An 18,388-nucleotide genomic window follows, 5' to 3' on the forward strand; every position below is an offset into this window, starting at 1 on the left:
GTTGAATGCGTTCAACTAAATGTATCTTCCACATTTAACCCCTCTGAATCAGAGAGGTGCGGGGGGCTATCTGAATCGACGTCCATGTCATTGGCGCCTGGGGAGCAGTTGTTCTTGTGGATTAACTGCCTTGCTCAAGGGCAGAACGGTTGATTTTTTTTCCATCTTGCCGGCTCAGGGATTCAAACCAGCGACCTTTCAGTTACTGGCCCAACGCTCTTAACCGCTASGCTACCTGTGTGTGTGTAGCTGTGAGGCTTGTCTGTGTGCATATCTCTGTGTGTGTGAACTTGTGACGTGTTTGCATGCATTTGAGCGTGTGCATTTGTGTGTGTGTCCGGGTGTGTGTCTGTGTGTGTACCTACCTGTGAGGTATGTGTTGTGTGAAGAGTTGATAAAGTAGTGGGACAGGGGCTGGTTCATATCATCTATGATGTCTAGTCTCTCTGGTGGGACGATGGTATTCTCCTCTCCTCCAAGATATTTACTGAACCCCATCAGACTGATCTGGTCTGGAGAGAGAGAGAGAGAGAGAGAGAAAGGGAAGGAGGGAGAGAAAGGAGGGAAGAGAGAAAGAGGGAGAGTGAGAAAGTGGGAAGAGAAGTGAGTGATCAAAAATAAACACACACAGGTGTCTGTGCAAACACATATACACACAACAACCACAAACAGTCTCTCTCTGCCCCCATTACCTCTCTCCAGCTGGCTAGCGTTGCTCTCGTATTTCTCCATCAGTTGTCTGATCTGCTCTCTCTTCAGAGGAGGATAGAGGACCTCGTTGAGACGAGAGTCTCTCTGACGACGGTTTATAAAGTCTGTCAGCTGATCCAAGGAAGAGGAAAGGCTTTCCCTCGAACCACTGAGGGGGGGGGGGGGGGGGGGGGGCAGGGGGGGGTTCAGAGAAGAATATGTTGTAGATTTGAATCTGGTTGCAGACCATAGAGCATCACGCACATTTCTTATTTTGTTCACGCACTTGGCATCCCATAACATATTATTTTGGTGTATAGTGGTGCGCTTTGTTTGTTTTGTGTGTGTGTGTGTGTGTGTGTGGTGTGTGTTGTGTGTGTGTGTTGTGTGTGTGTGTGTGTGTGTGTGTGTGTGTGTGTGTGTGTGTGTGTGTGTGTGTGTGTGTGTGTGTGGTGTGTGAGTGTTGTGGTTATGTGCGATCACGTTCAATTGCATTCGGTGTGTGTGAGTGACTCACAGCTCGACAAGATGCGTTTCTATTCTCTGGTCGTAGACAGAGCTGTGTAGAAAGTCTTGGAACATTTCCATGTAAAATCATCTGGCTTAATGCCCTCCCTACAGCGAGGTGGCGAGGGATGAAGGGAGGCGGAGAGAGGGAGAGATGAAGAGGAGAAGAAATCAAAGTGTCAGTTGAAAGGCTTCTTCACATCTATCAAACTACAGCAAACTACAGCAAACTAACTATTGATCTATTGGGTTGTTTTCCCGCAACACCAACTGGTGGAACTATGAACAACTATGTACAGCTACGGCTACACATCATCAAGATTCTCTCAGCAACTGTCCGTAGATGGTTGGGTTTAGTTATTTAATAGATGTTAAACCTTGACCAGTCAGTTTAACAGCCTTCTTTATGGACCAGGGGGCAGAATGGGACATAATAACACACAAAGGCCTGGTTATGACCAGCTCATACAAAACAATGGTTACCAGGGCAGCACACTATGTTGCCAGCATCTGGGGGGGGGGGGGGGGGTGTGTGTGTGTGTGTGTGTTGTGTGTGGTTGTGTGTGTGTGTGTGTGTGTGTGTGTGTGTGTGTGTGTGTGTGTGTGTGTGTGTGTGTGTGTGTGTGTGTGTGTGTGTTGTGTGTGTGTGTGTGTGTTATTCATAGGGAGAAATTGGTCTACGACTAAAGCTCCCGCATGTCTAAGTATATTACACCCCAAACACGATATTCTACCTATATGGTGCAAGGAGATATTTCTGCCAGGATAGATTATGTGAGAGTGACTGAAAAACAGAGTATATTCTGTTGAATGACAACAAGCACTTCATTGAAGAATCCCTACTGTTGACCAATGACCAGTCGAAGGTGCAAAGACTTGAATTTGTGTGCACGAACAGCCGAAAAAKCCCTTGCCGAAAACCAAAACATCACAAAATGTTGTAATAATACAGTATATGCACAAACTGTTCTGAACTGTTTCAGATGGGAAGCATGCGGACGCCTTAAGGGACACCACYATATTACGGAGGAAATGGGTTTGAACTTTGACCTTTGAACCTGACTTTGCAATGCTTTCAGCAGTTCACATATGCTGATCAGCTCTAGGGGCAACTTCATCCTACACCGTATTTACTGATAAACACAAATAGAGGATTATGGACYAATTTGATAACTGATAACTGTGCCAGACAGGTTAGAGATGAGGTCATTGGTTATATTTCAAGATATTGTTTACCCTGATCAGACCACACTATTCCAACCACATGAATAAATTAAGGATTGTGATTCAATAATAATTTTACTGATAASTATGACAGAGAGGTGATTATAGATTGATAGTTAATTAATTGATTGAGTGATTGATTGATAGATTACCCTGTTGGGGACCAAACCACACTGCTCCAGCGCTGTCTCCACTCGCTTCTTATCAGAAAACATCTTAAGAATACTGAGCGAGAAAGAGTGAGGGAGGGAAAGAGGGACAGGGGGAGGGAGGGAGAGAGGGAGACAGAGGGAGGCAGGGAGACAGAGTGAGGAAGACGAGGAGGGGAGGGAAGAGAGAGCGAGAGACTTGTTCAGCATTGCTGATTTGGCAACACAAAAAAAGATTGTCACGCCAATAAAGCATTTCAACTGAATTGAAATGGAGGGGGAGAGGATGTGTGATCGTTAGAATCCATCTTACTAAATTGGATGTAATAATTAAGTTCACCTAAGCACGTTGCATTTAGTTTGGAAACAAACTGTTACATTGGCTGGATTTCAGTTACATTAAAATTAGTTGAGAGGGATAGAGAGCCAGAAGGAGAGAAAAAGAGAGACAAGGTAGAGAACAACAGAGGGAGAAAGTGAAACTGAGAAAAGAGGTAGAAAGGAGAAGTGGAAAGTCATGTCTGATAACTATGTCAGGAAAGGCAGAAGTGTGTATGTGTGTGTCTCACTTCTTCACTGGAATCTTTCCATCCTGATTCACCTGCAACTTTAACTTGGTGTACCTGAGAAAGAGAGAGAGAGAGAGAGAGCATCGAAAAACATGCTATTTCAGTATGAATAAGATGCACACCACACACACACAACTTACGCTTTGAGGAGGAAGGTGTTGCGAGATGCATTCTGAGACAGAATGTTTGTGGCCAGTTTAAACAGCTCCTCTGTCCACACCTGAACATACACACACACACACAGTGAACAATTATTATCAAGAACAGTGATACACACACAAACACATACACGATCAGCACTTACAATCATAACTGTAAGTGCCACCCACAGTTACATAAACACAAACCACAGACTCAATATCACGAAGAACACAATCAGTGCAGGGACTGAGAGATACAGGACATGTCCCAAATCYCACCCTATTCCCTATATAGTGCACTGCTTTTGACTAAGGCCCATAGGGCTCTGGTGAAAAGTAGTGCACTATGTAGGGAATAGGGTGTCATTTGGGGGGGACACAGAAGGGGAAAACAGAGAGAGTGGAGGGGGAAGGAGGGAGGGAAGAGAGAGATGAATGCAAACATAAAAGAGATGGAGTGAAAGAGAGAAAGGAGGAGGGAACAAACAACAGGAACAGGTGAGCAGCTCAGTGTTAGAGGGTGAGAGGAGAGAGAGAGAAACAGAAAAAACATAAGCAGAGAGAAGAGAGTGATAGATGGAGATTATATGTGTTTATTTGTTAAGTCAAGGAAGGAGGAAAGATGGAATTAAGATACAAAGGTAACGATAGAGAGGCAAGTGAGAGAGGGATTTGAGAGATGAGTAGAGGTGTTTCCATTGTAAGTCAAGGAAGGAAGGGAGAGAGAGTGAAGGGGACAGAGGTAGCGATAGGTGAGAGGAGAGAAGAGAGCGATAAAGGGGTGAGAGGAGGGATGGATGATAGGAGAGGATAAAATAAAGTGATAAAGGGATGAGAGGAGAGGAGGGAACAGAAAAGAGAAAAGGGGCAGAGGGAACAAGAAAGGAGTGATAGAGGGATGATAGGAGAGATGATAGTGATAGAGGGATGAGAGAAGATAGTGATAGAATGATGAGAGTAGTGATGGATGAGAGGGGAGGAGAGAGAAAGGTATTTCCATGGTAACCTTGGCAGTGTCTTCCTGCATGGCCTGGAAGTTGAGGAAGGATACGTTGACCAGGTCATTGCCGTGGACAACCGTTACCAGCTTCCCCTCCACGGCAACACCCCCTTCGCCTGGTTTACCGAACCCCAAAACCTCTCTGACACGTGGGTCCTACCAGAGACAATACACAACAATATAACTACACGCTAAAAACATGTAACAACACATTATAAACATGTTAACAAACGCAGCACTTCTGTTACTGAACCCAGTGCACTTCTTAATACCGGGTCCTATGGGAGAGAACGTACAACACGTTATTAAAATGCTAATAATATACTAAATACACGCTAAGAACATACTAACTACATCATAACCACATAACCACATACACATCAGTAACGCATCACTGACACACGGTCCTTCAACATACATACACAAACTAACAACATACCAACTACCATCGTCCTTCCCAGCTTTTGACACTTTTCTATACTTTACTGTTCATTCTCTATAAGAGGGATCATCAACTACACTGAACAAAATGTGTTGGTCCCATGTTTAATGAGCTGAAATAAAATATCCCAGAAATGTTTCATATGCACAAAAAGCTTATTTCTCTCAAATTTTGTGCACAAATCTGTTTTCATCCCTGTTAGTGAGCACTTTGCCAAGACCTGACAGGTGTGGCATATCCAGAAGCTGACTAAACAGCATGATCATAACAGGTGCATCTTGTGCTGAGGACAATAAAAGGCCACTTTAAAAATATATATATAATAATAATTTCACCTTTATTTAACCAGGTAGGCTAGTTGAGAACAAGTGATCATTTACAACTGCGACCTGGCCAAGAATAAAGCAAAGCAGTTCGATACATACAACACCACAGAGTTACACATGGAATAAACAAAACATACAGTCAATAATACAGGTGAAGAAAATATATATACAGTGTGTGCAAATGAGGTAAGATAAGGGAGGTAAGGCAATAAATAGGCAATGGTGGCGAAGTAATTACAATATACCAATTAGACACTGGAGTGATTGATGTGCAGAAGACGAACGTGCAAGTAGAGATACTGGGGTGCAAAGGAGCAAGATAAATAAATAAATACAGTATGGGGATGAGGTAGTTGGATGAGCTATTTGCAGATGGGCTATGTACAGGTGCAGTGATCTGTGAGCTGCTCTGACAGCTGGTGCMTAAAGCTAGTGAGGGAGATATGAGTCTCCAGCTTCAGTGATTTTTGCAGTTCGTTCCAGTCATTGGCAGCAGAGACTGGAAGGAAAGGTGGCCAAAGGAGGAATTGGCTTTGGGGGTGACCAGTGAGATATACCTGCTGGAGCGCGTGCTACGGGTGGGTGCTGCTATGGTGACCAGTGAGCTGAGATAAGGTGGGGCTTTACCTAGCAGAGACTTGTAGATGACCTGGAGCCAGTGGATTTGGCGATGAGTATGAAGCGAGGGCCAGCCAACGAGAGCGTACAGGTCGCAGTGGTGGGTAGTATATGGGGCTTTGGTGACAAAACGGATGGCACTGTGATAGACTGCATCCAATTTGTTGAGTAGAGTGTCGGAGGCCATTTTGTAATTGACATCGCCGAAGTCAAGGATCGGTAGGATGGTCAGTTTTACAAGGGTATGTTTGGCAGCATGAGTGAAGGATGCTTTGTTGCGAAATAGGAAGATGATTCTAGATTTAATTTTGGATTGGAGATGCTTAATYTGAGTCTGGAAGGAGAGTTTACAGTCTAACCAGACACCTAGGTATTTGTAGTTGTCCACATATTCTAAGTCAGAACCGTCCAGAGTAGTGATGCTGGACGGGCGGGCAGGTGTGGGCAGCGACCGGTTGAAGAGCATGCATTTATTTTCCATTTAAGAGCAGTTGGAGGACACGGAAGTAGAGTTGCATGGCATTGAAGCTCGTCTGTAGGTTAGTTAACACAGTGTCCAAAGAAGGGCCAGAYGTATACAGAATGGTGTCATCTGCGTAGAGGTGGATCAGAGAATAACTACCAGCAAGAGCGACATCATTGATGTATACAGAGAAGAGAGTCGGCCCGAGAATTGAACCCTGTGGCACCCCCATAGAGACTGCCAGAGGTTCGGACAACAGGCCCTTCAATTTGACACACTGAACTCTATCAGAGAAGTAGTTGGTGAACCAGGCGAGGCAGTCATTTGAGAAACCAAGGCTGTTTTGTCTGCCGATAAGAATGTGGTGATTGACAGAGTCGAAAGCCTTGGCCAGGTTGATGAGGACGGCTGCACAGTAATGTCACAGTAATGTATCGATGGCGGTTATGATATCGTTTAGAACCTTGAGCGTGGCTGAGGTGCACCCATGACCAGCTCTGAAACCAGATTGCATAGCGGAGAAGGTACGGTGGGATTCGAAATGGTCAGTAATCTGTTTATTAACTTGGCTTTTGAAGACCTTAGAAAGGCAGGGTAGGATAGATATAGGTCTGTAGCAGTTTGGGTCTAGAGTGGCTCCCCTTTGAAGAGGATGATCGCAGCAGCTTTCCAATCTTTGGGAATCTCAAACGATACAAAAGAGAGGTTGAACAGGCTAGTAATAGGGGTTGCAACAATTTCGGCAGATATTTTTACAAAGAGAGGGTCCAGATTGTCTAGCCCGGCTGATTTGTAGGGGTCCAGATTTTGCAGCTCTTTCAGAACATCAGCTATCTGGATTTGGGTGAAGGAGAAATGGTGGAGGCTTGGGCGAGTTGCTGTGGGGGGTGCAAGGTAGTTGACCGGGGTAGGGGTAGCCAGGTGGAAAGCATGGCCAGCCGTAGAAAAATGCTTGTTGAAATTCTCAATTAAAGCGGATGTATTGGTGGTGACAATGTTTCCTAGCCTCAGCTGGGAGGAGGTGCTTTTATTCTCCATGGACTTTACAGTATCCCAGAACTTTTTTGAGTTTGTGCTACAGGATGCAAATTTCTGTTTGAAAAAGGTAGCCTTAGCTTTCCTAACTGCCTGTGTATATTGGTTCCTAACTTCCCTGAAAAGTTGCATATCATGGGTGCTATTCGATGCTAATGCAGTACGCCACAGGATGTTTTTGTGCTGGTCAAGGGCAGACAGGTCTGGAGTGAACCAAGGGCTATATCTGTTCCTGGTTCTACATTTTTTGACTGGAGCATGCTCCAACTTCCTTTATAGAGAATTTGGCAGTAACCACGCCAGCCCAGGACCTCCACATCTGGCTTCTTCAACTGTGGGATCGTCTGGGGGGAGTATTCCTGCTGAGGAGTATTCCTGACTGTAATAAAGCTCTTTAGTCAGGAAAAACACATTTTGATTGGCTGGGCCTGGCTGCCAAGTTGGTGGGCCTATGCCCTCCAAGGCCCACCCATGGAGGCACACCTGCCTAGTCATGTGAAATCCATAGATTAGGGTCTAATGAATTTATTTCATTTGACTGATTTCCTTAGATGAAATCTAACTCAGTAAAGTCTTTATTGAGCGGATGGTCAGGGGGCCGGAACATAAATACAAATAATTTGTAGATTGCAAACTGACAGCAAGAAGCCCAAACATATATAATATTTGACTAAAACATAGTCATTTCAAACCTTCCTTACATTTGTATAAGATCACGTGTCTCTCATTTCCAGAAAACTTGGGGGGCCAAATATTTCGCCCGCAGTCCACCAGTTGGGTAGTCCTGCTCTATAAGATCTTGTCATTCTGTTCTTCTGTTAATAATATAAACGTTATACTGTATGCATATGCAGGGATGCAACTTTGGTTTTAGAAGTGGGGGGGAGATAATATACAGTCGAAGTCAGAAGTTTACATACACCTTAGCCAAATACATTTKAACTCAGTTTTTCACAATTCCTGACATTTAATCCTAGTAAAAATTCCCTGTCTTAGGTCAGTTAGGATCACCACTGTAATTTAAGAATGTCAAATGTCAGAATAATAGTAGAGAGAATGATTTATTACAGCTTTTATTTCTTTCATCACATTCCCAGTGGGTCAGAAGTTTACATACACTCAATTAGTATTTGGTAGAATTGCCTTCAAATTGTTTAACTTGGGTCAAACATTTCAGGTAGCCTTCCAAAAGCTTCCCACAATAAGTTGGGTGAATTTTGGCCCATTCCTCCTGACAGAGCTGGTGTAACTGAGTCAGGATTGTAGGCCTCTTTGCTCGCACACGCTTTTTTCAGTTCTGCCCACAAATTTTCTATGGGATTGAGGTTAGGGCTTTGTGATGGCCACTCCAATACCATGACTTTGTTGTCCTTAAGCCATTTTACCACAACTTTGGAAGTATGCTTGGGGTCATTGTCCATTTGGAAGACCCATTTGCGACCAAGCTTTAACTTCCTGACTGATGTCTTGAGATGTTGCTTCAACTTATCCACATAATTATCGTTCCTCTTGATACCATCCATTTTGTGAAGTGCACCAGTCCCTTCTGCAGCAAAGCACCCCCACAACATGATGCTGCCACCCCTGTGCTACACGGTTGGGATGGTGTCCTTCAGCTTGCAAGCATCCCCCTTTTTCCTCCAAACACAACGATGGTCATTATGGCCAAACAGTTACATTTTTCTTTCATCAGAACAGAGGAAATTTCTCAAAAAAGTARGATTTTTGTCCCCYTGTGCAGTTGCAAAACCGTAGTCTGCCCTTTTTATGGCGGTTTTGGCGCAGTGGCTTCTTCCTTGCTGAGCGGCCGTTCAGGTTGTCGATATAGGACTCGTTTTACTGTGGATATAGATACTTTTGTACCTGTATCCTCCACCATCTTCACAAGGTCCTTTGCTGTTGTTCTGGGATTGATCTGCACTTTTCGCACCAACGTAAGTTAATCTCTAGGAGACAGAATGCGTCTCCTTCCTGAGCGGTATGACGGCTGCGTGGTCCCATGGTGTTTATACTTGCGTACAATTCTTTGTACAGATGAACATGGTACCTTCAGCCGTTTGGAAATTGCTCCCAAGGATGAACCAGACTTGTGGAGGTCTACAATTTKTTTTCTGAGGTCTTGGCGATTTCTTTGGATGATGTCAAGCAAAGAGGCACTGAGTTTGAAGGTAGGCCTTGAAATACATCCACAGGTACACCTACAATTGACTCAAATGATGTCAATTAGCCTATCAGAAGCTTCTAAAGTCATGACATCATCTAGTGGAATTTTCCAAGCTGTTTAAAGGCACAGTCAAACTTCTGGCCCACTGGAATTGTGAGTCAGTGAATTATAAGTGTAATAATCTGTCTAAACAATAGTTGGAAAAATGATTTGTCATGCACAAAGTAGATGTCCTAACCGACTTGCCAAAACTATAGTTTGTTAACAAGAATTTTGTGGAGTGGTTGAAAAACGAGTTTTAATGACTCCAACATAAGGGTATGTAAACTTCCGACTTCAACTGTAGGTGTTCCTTTTGTCCAGGTGGGAAAGAGCAGTGTGGAGTCCAATGGAGATTGCATCATCTGTGGATCTGTTGGTGCGGTATGCATATTGGAGTGGGTCTAGGGTTTCTGGGATAATGGTGTTGATGTGAGCCATGACCAGTCTTTCAAAGCATTTCATGGCTACAGACGTGAGTGCTATGGGTCGGTAGTCATTTAGGCAGGCTACCTTGGCGTTCTTGGGCACAGGGAATATGGTGGTCTGCTTGAAACATGTTGGTATTACAGACTCAGACAGGGAAAGGTTGAAAATGTCAGTGAAGAGACTTGCCAGATGGTCAGCTCATGCTCGGAGCACACGTCCTGGTAATTCGTCTGGCCCAGCGGCCTTCTGAATGTTGACCTGTTTAAAGGTCTTACTCACATCGGCTGCGGAGAGCGTGATCACACAGTCATCCAGAACAGCTGATGCTCTCATGCATGTTTCAGTGTTACTTGCCTCGAAGCAAGCATAGAAGTTATTTAGCTCATCTGGTAGCCTCATGTCACTGGGCAGCTCTCGGCTCTGCTTCCCTTTGTAGTCTGTAATAGTTTGCAAGCCCTGCCACATCAGACGGGCATCGGCGCCGATATAGTACGATTCGATCTTAGTCCTGTATTGACTCTTTTCCTGTTTGAAGGTTCGTCGGAGGGCATAGCGGGATTTCTTACAAGCTTCTGGGTTAGAGTCCCGCTCCTTGAAAGCGGCAGCTCTACCCTTTAGCTCAGTGCGAATGTTGCCTGTAATCCATGGCTTCTGATTGGGGTATGTACGTACAGTCACTGATAAAGCCAGTGACTGATGTGGTGTACACCTCAATACCATCGGAAGAATTCCGGAACATATTCCAGTCTGTGCTWGCAAAACAGTCCAGTAGTTTAGCATCTGTTCATCTGACCACTTTTTTTTWGACRGATTTTTGCTTGTAAGCAGGAATCAGGAGGATAGAGTTATGGTCAGATTTGCAAAATGGAGGACGAAAGAGAGCTTTGTACACGTCTCTGTGTGTGGAGTAAAGGTGGTCTAGAAATGTTTCCCTCTAATTGCACATTTAACATGCTGATAGAAATTCGGTAAAACTGATTTAAGTTTCCCTGCATTAAAGTCACCGGCCACTAGGAGCGCCGCCTCTGGATGAGCGGTTTCCTGTTTGCTTATGGCAGAATACAGCTCATTGAGTGCGGTTTTAGTGCCAACCTCGCTCTGTGGTGGATGTAAACAGCTACGGAAAATGCAGATGAAAACTCTCTAGGTAGATAGTGTGGTCTACAGCTTATCATGAGATACTCTACCTCAGGAGAGCAAAACTTTGAGACTTCCTTAGATATCGTTCACCAGCTTATGCATAGGCCCCCTGCCCCATGTGTTACCAGAGGCTGCTGTTCTGTCTTGCTGATAGAGTGTATAACCCGCCAGCTGTATGTTCTTAATGTCGTCGTTCAGCCACGATTCGGTGAAACATAAGATATTACAGTTATTAATGTCCCGTTGGCAGGATATATGTGCTTTCAGTTCGTCCCATTTATTTTCCAGCGATTGAACATTAGCTTGCAGAACGGAAGGCAAGGGCAGATTGGCTACTCGTCACGCTGATCTTTTGCCTCGAAATCTCAGTTTCCTTCTCCAGCGAATTACGGGGATCGGGGCCTGGTCGTGTGTCTGCAGTATATCCCTTGCGTCCGACTCAATGAAGAAGAACTCCTCGTCCAATTAGAGGTGAATAATCCCAGTTCTGATGTCCAGAAGCTCTTTTCGGTCATAAGAGACGGTAGCAGCAACATTATGTAAACAGCCTACCCGACTGCTCAGAGGCGTCCTTATGGTCCTAAAGCACATCGTTGCCTCGTTTTGTATCACCATCCAATGATAAAACTGGGGGACAACAATTCAATTTCAGAATGTGGCCCTGTCCCCAGTGAAAGTTGCACCACTGTATATATACTGTATGTATTTAGAACAAAGCAAACATCATTTTGGGACAATAATGAGTCTGTGTGGGGATTTTTTTTTGAAAAAAAAACGTGTGTATGTGCAGATCACAGCAATGAGTTTAGCGTCACACAAACTTGCACAATGGAGAAGGATAACACTGATCTAAGMTCAGTTTTCTATTCTAGCGTGTAGTGATTAAGGTTAGGCTTGGTCATAGGAGAAGCTGATCCTAGATCTGTGGTTAAGGGGAATGTTGAGGGTGACCTATGCCCGCAGCTTAATCAACTACTTCCTGTGACACTGTCTCTGTTTACATAATTTCCTGTGAAAGTGTGTGTGTATTTGTGTCGCCTCCCTTTCCCTTGTTTGAGAGTCCAAAGGGGACTGAGATAATCAACTGTCAGACACCCACACACAGATGTTGCTGGCAGTGTGTGTGTGTGTGTGTGTGTGTGTGTGTGTGTTGTTGTGTGTGTGTGTTGTGTGTGTGTGTGTGTGTGTGTGTGTGTGTGTGTGTGGTGTGTGTGTGTGTGTGTGGTGTGTGTGTGTGTGTGTGGCGTGCGTGCGTGCGTGCGTGCGTGGGTGGGCAACCAGACAAGCAGAGAGACAACTCCCTGTTTCCAGACAACTGGAAACAGGGAACCCTTTTCTACACAACACCTTGCACTGAGGACCAGTATGAAGCAAGCATGTGTCATATCCAATGATGTATATAAACCCTGGATTGATGATGCTATGTATTGGCCATTGAGAGGCTTTGAAGCCACCGGTCAGRCATATATGCACTCCTCCATAGAGCCCAACAGTGGAGGTGTCATAATACCCATAAAACCTAGCAGTCAAACAGGGAAATGGTTCCAATCGTTTTTCCACCATTATTTTTTCCCATTGGAGATTTTAGAAACACTTAAAATAAGGGCTGTGTTTTGTGTAGGCTTACCCTGGCGTGACGTTTTGATAACAATGTAAATCTCTCTCGGACAGGTGAATTTTATCAATATATTTGGCTCTAATTACGCTCAGATTAGAAAATGCTAATTATCATCAAAGTAGACATGCAAAACTACAAATCCCTGCATGCTCCTGCACATCATCTTTAGCTGACACCTTTGCTAACAAATATTGTGTCAATTAAAAACTTGCACAAGACAGTTCACAGAATTGTCAATTCAAAGAAATGTAGCCAATTCATACATTACTACACTTAGCTGACATTAGATAGTTAATCCAGAGATTCTAACCATTGCCTCAATTCGGGAGTCTAGTTCAGATCAASATGACATTTGTAGATCTTTATGATAGCCAAATTAGCAGCTAAATAGTGTTTAATTTTTGGAGGGTAAATACAGCCAAATATATTGATTAAAGTCACCTTGTTCTTGAGAGATTTACACGGTTATCAAAACATCATGCCAGGGTAAGCCTACACGAAACAGCCCTTATTTTAAGTGTTTCTAAAATCCTCTATGGGAAAAATGAATGGTAAAACCATTTCCCTGTCTGACCGCCAGGTTTTATAGAAACTATTACTCACCCTGTGGTACTCAATAGGAATMAATGGAATTCTACAGTATTTCAATTAAATGTTTCAAGAAAAAAAATACATGTAAACTCAGCAAAAAGCTGAAGCTGGTTGAGAGAATGCCAAGAGTGTGCAAAGCTGTCATCAAGGCAAATGGTGGCTACTTTGAAGAATATCAAATATATGTTCTGTTTAACACTTTTTGGGTTGCTACATGATTTCATATGTGTTATTTCATAGTTGTAATGTCTTCACTATTCTTCTACAATGTAGAAAATAGTACAAATAAAGAAAAACCCTGGAATGAGTAGGTGTGTCCAAACTTTTGACTGGTACTGTATATTAAGGTGTCTGTAATAGAATACATGTGGCAAAAATATATGCAGACATTAATAAATGCATTTCTATAGCTTCCAAAATATAGTTTCAAATGGTGGGGGAGTGCCAAGATGGAGGCAAGGTGGCTTCAACACTGCGCCACCTATCAGTCATCTAGTGTATGTATAATCATTGGTCACATCGAACTCTCCAAAATGTCAGATGTAATGTAAATCAAATGTATCCCATGACGTATTCTCTATCCACAGCTGTGATAGAATCATCGTTGTGGCCCCTATTCATAAAGTGCACACCGTAGAACCATATCAAAATGTAGCAAAACATTTTGCAACGAAAAATGATATCACACATCCACGTTACCCACCTTTGGTAGTTTGGCTAACTTCCCCGTTCTGGTGTCTCTTATCTGGCTAATGTCAAGAATTTCCACTTCCTGAAAAAGAGAGAGATGTGGAGTTATAGAATGAGAGAGGGTGAGAGAGAGAGAAATAAAGACAGAAAGGGATACAGATAAAGCATGTTAATACTTGTCATTGTGGTCAGTCCCACATACATTGCTTGAAAAAGGTTTTTCAGACAGACAAAGTCAGAAACAGAGAGAGATAGTGAGAGAGACAGACAGTGAGACAAGTAAGAAGAAGCAGGACAGAGAATAATAGAGCAATAGAAAAAGAAAAGGAAGAGGAGTGAAATAGAAATTAAGCMTTTAATGCTTTTTACTACAGAGCTTAAAAGCCTTCTTCTTTTTCACCCCATTACTTCTCAATCACTCCTCCAACCCTTCATCCATTATTTCTAACCCCTCTCCTCCTGTCCCTCATGCAATCCCTCCTCTATCCCCTCAACCTTTTTGTATACCCCCCCCCTTTCTTCCAACCCCAGATCCTTTCTTTCTATCCTCTCATCCACCGCTCCCACCTCTCATCTTCCTTTCATCCCTCTCTCACAGACATAAACAGTATGTGAAGCGGAGCAGCTATAAGCTTTGAGGTTTCCGGGCACCTTCTATGGCTGTTCAAAGTCACACTGACAGACACTGAACATAACAGTGTACAAGACTGGGGGCTAGGTTGTAGGTCTGGGACATAGTCTGAGAAAGACTGGACATCAGGCGGAAAGAGGGATAGAAGGAGACAGAGAAGGAAATAGGGAAGGAAGACGTGAGAGAGAGGGAGAGAGAAAGGAGAAGGAGAGAATGATGTATGGAAGAAAGGAGAGAGAGAAAGAAGAAAAAGGGAGGGAGAGGAGGAAGTAGGGAGAGAAAGAAGGAGAGGGAGGGAGAGAAAGGGGGGGGACATGCTCGTAAAGGGCACCATAAACAGAGTCGAGGCCACACTAAATATTTGTGCTGTTAAGCTGAAGGTCGTCCTGACTGTATTTCTCTATCTGACTCCCTCACTCTCCCTCTCTTCCTCCCTCGCTCTTTCCATCCAGACATCTTTCCAGAGTAGCGGTCATGAAAGGTTGGAGGTCAGGACCAGCAGACCAATGGGATTTGTTTCTGGTGCAGCCGGTCGTTCCTGATTGGCCTGTGCGTAAATGTTACTTCCTGGGGACAATGCTTCTGGGTCGTTAGGACATTTATATTCTCTCCCTGAGGCAAACACACACACACACACACACACACACACACACACACACACACACACACACACACACACACACACACACACACACACACACACACCTCTCCCAGAGGCCWTGGTTTCATTACAACATCGGCATGACGACTCKCTGGAAACCACGGCAACTGACTCGCTAGCTAACCAACCGCCAAGAGTCCATCCCACATGTGGAGTATGTGTGTTAGAGAGACCACTAATCACAGATCTAAATGGCCAGGTAAATACCAGGGCTCTTGGGTCACACACACACACGCCCACAAACACTCCACGGTGATGCAGCAAGCTGACATATCCTCCAAATGTTCTGACTTGTTGTGTAACAGAGGGTCTCTCTCTCTCTGTTCGTTCGTTTCAGGCACACATTCCAGGCATATATTGGCCTGTACATGTTGTTGGCTCAGTGTGTAATAGTAAGCCTTTTCTATCATTACTACTACTATATGTTAGGGAAAGAGAAGGAGAAAATGAGATAGAGTGGGGGACAGAGAGAAAGTCATTGCAGCTAGACTGTATTATTCAATGCATTTTTACCTTGTGACAGCATTCTACTACAGTTCACACACTGGAATAATAGGCCTATGTGTAGGCCTGTAAAATACAGACATATTTCAGATGGTAGAAAGATAACATAGTTGGATTTTGAAACTTTTCCAAATTGGATGGATTGTTATTGATGTATTCTAATTAAGCAATAAGGCACAAGGGGGTGTGGTATATGGCCAATATACCATGGCTAAGTGCTCTTCTTATGCACGACGCAATGCGGAGTCTCTGAATTAGCCCTTAGRCATGGTATATTGGCTATATACCACAAACTCCTGAGGTGCCCTATTACTATTATAAACTGGTTACCAACGTAATTAGAGCAGTAAAAATACATGTTTTGTCATACCCGTGGTATACGGTTTAATATCAGCCAATCAGCATTCAGGGCTCGAACCATCAATTTTATAATGTGGCTTCTAATGTGGGAGTTCCATGTGTTTAAGTCTGCTATTTGTGAGGTTCCTGTGGAACAATTGAAACAGGACCTGCTCTCATGTGTCTGTCTAATTTTCTGGATTATTCATATGTCCTTATATCTGAAAGAAGAATCAGTGACCAACATGTGGGACATGTATGGGAACTTTTTTAAATGTCTCGAGGACATCCCATGTTACCTGGGTCTATTCTAGCACAGATTGGAAAAAGAAAAGTCCAGAAAGTTCAGCCCTCTCCTCCTTCCTCCTCCCTTGATCTCTTTCTCCTCCAACCATACCTCCCTTGTTCTTTCTCCTTCTAATAAAACAATGATGGAGGGACCACACCTTTCCTCTCACACCGCTGTGTGTGTGTGTCTTGGGATTTGAGGTCTCTCTGTCTAAGACAAATATAGCCCAATCAATGCAGCTATTAAATGTCACATGGCGTCACTAGGAGAAGTGATAGGGTAAGTTGGAGCTGGTTACTTCTCCTCCCCTAGACACAAACTATTCACCTATAACCATACGCGCACACACACACACACACACACACACACACACACACACACACACACACACACACACACACACACACACACACACACACAATGGACACATGGGACAAGCGGTTCTAGGCACTGCATCTCAGTGCAAGAGGTGTCACTACAGTCCCTGGTTTGAATCCAGGCTGTATCACATCCGGCCGCGATTGGGAGTCCCATAGGCACAATTGGCCCAGCGTCGTCCGGGTTTGGCAGGTGTAGGCCGTCATTGTAAATAAGAATCTGTTCTTAACTGACTTGCCTAGTTAAATAAAGGTTAAATTGGCGGGGGCAATGAATTCCATTATCTTGCCTTTAATGGATGTGTCTTTGAGTTGTCTCACTGAAATTMTCTTACTCTTTCAAATGACTGCTCAATCCACACAGCAGACATTGTGGGCTAGGTTAGGAATGCTGTGTTGCATGTGTAGCGCAACATTATACGTGGCGTCATTACGTCATGTACCTACGTTATATAGGTATGCATGGTAGCTTTGACAMKATTTTTTAACATCGCCGTTAAATTAGACATCGGGCCGATGTTGGCATTTTTAGATAATATCGTCCGATTCCGATATATCGTGCATCCCTAATTTAGACCCCTTGACTTTTTCCACATTTGGTTACATTACAGCCTTATTCTAAAATAGATCAAATACATTTTTTCCTTCATCAATCTACACACAATACCCCACAATGACGAAGCAAAAACAAATACTTATTTACATAAGTATTCAGACCCTTTGCTATGAGACTCGAAGTTGAGCTCAGGTGCATCCTGTTTCCATTGATCATCCTTGAGATGTTTCTACAACTTGATTGGAGTCCAACTGTGGTAAATTCAATTGATTGGACATGATTTGGAAAGGCACACACCTGTCTATATAGGGTCCCACAGTTGACAGTGCATGTCAGCAAAAATCAAGCCATGAGGTTGAAGGAAWMGTCCCTAGACCTCAGAGACAGGATTGTGTCGAGGTACAGATCTGTGGACGGGTTCCAAAAAATATCTGCAGCATTGAAGGTCCCCAAAAACACAGTGGCCTCCATCCTTAAATGGAAGAAGTTTAGAACCACCAAGACGCTTCCCAGAGCTGGCCGCCCGGCCAAACTGAGCAATCGGTGGAGAAGGGCCTTGGTCAGGGAGATGACCAAGAACCCAATGGTRATTCTGACAGAGCTCTAGAGTTCCTCTGTGGAGATTCGGAGAATCTTCCAAAAGGACAACCATCTCTGCAGCACTCTACCAAATCAGGCCATTATACTAGAGTGGCCAGACTGAAGCAACTCCTCAGTAAAAGGCACATGACAGCCCGCTTGGAGTTTAACAAAAGAGAGAGAAGTCTCAGAGAGAAGTCAAGAAAAAATTMACTTCTTGGATCTTAAAGAAACAAAGAAAAGAACTTGGAGTGTACTATCTTCCGCAAGCCGCATAGTAGGAATACATGTTTGAGTACAGCCCATGTGCCGGTCGCGTCAAATCCATTGTATTGAAACACTATAACATCCTCAAAAGCGATGCAAATCTATGCGAGTTTACAACATTGCCCTCGCATTTGTTTTCGCCGTGCACGCAATCTAGTCGATTCGGTTACGCACAGCACGCAGCTCCCCAAGAAGTGTGACACTTGTGTACAATGTGACAACACAACCAATACTTCACCACCCGAGAATAGGAAAGAATACAAAATCCAAAGCTTTATTAATTGTAGCACAACAAATGTTATATACATGCTCAAATGCATCTGCGTGGCTGCTTATATTGGTCAGACATTT

The 18,388-nt window shown here is 43.8% G+C and overlaps 1 protein-coding gene across 1 annotated transcript in view; it reads right to left on the reverse strand.

The window, feature by feature from the left end:
* Nucleotides 1-18,388, reverse strand: part of LOC111951782 (1-phosphatidylinositol 4,5-bisphosphate phosphodiesterase beta-3-like) — a 120,370-nt gene that overhangs the window by 44,717 nt on the left and 57,265 nt on the right. Inside the window, 8 exon segments of the mRNA XM_070434971.1 lie at nucleotides 366-512; nucleotides 693-859; nucleotides 1,216-1,315; nucleotides 2,567-2,646; nucleotides 3,140-3,193; nucleotides 3,280-3,359; nucleotides 4,286-4,435; nucleotides 13,848-13,916. Of these exon segments, the coding sequence (XP_070291072.1) occupies nucleotides 366-512; nucleotides 693-859; nucleotides 1,216-1,315; nucleotides 2,567-2,646; nucleotides 3,140-3,193; nucleotides 3,280-3,359; nucleotides 4,286-4,435; nucleotides 13,848-13,916 (847 nt within the window).

This window comes from Salvelinus sp. IW2-2015, linkage group LG3 (genome assembly GCF_002910315.2).
Source record: "Salvelinus sp. IW2-2015 linkage group LG3, ASM291031v2, whole genome shotgun sequence".
Taxonomy (NCBI): domain Eukaryota; kingdom Metazoa; phylum Chordata; class Actinopteri; order Salmoniformes; family Salmonidae; genus Salvelinus; species Salvelinus sp. IW2-2015.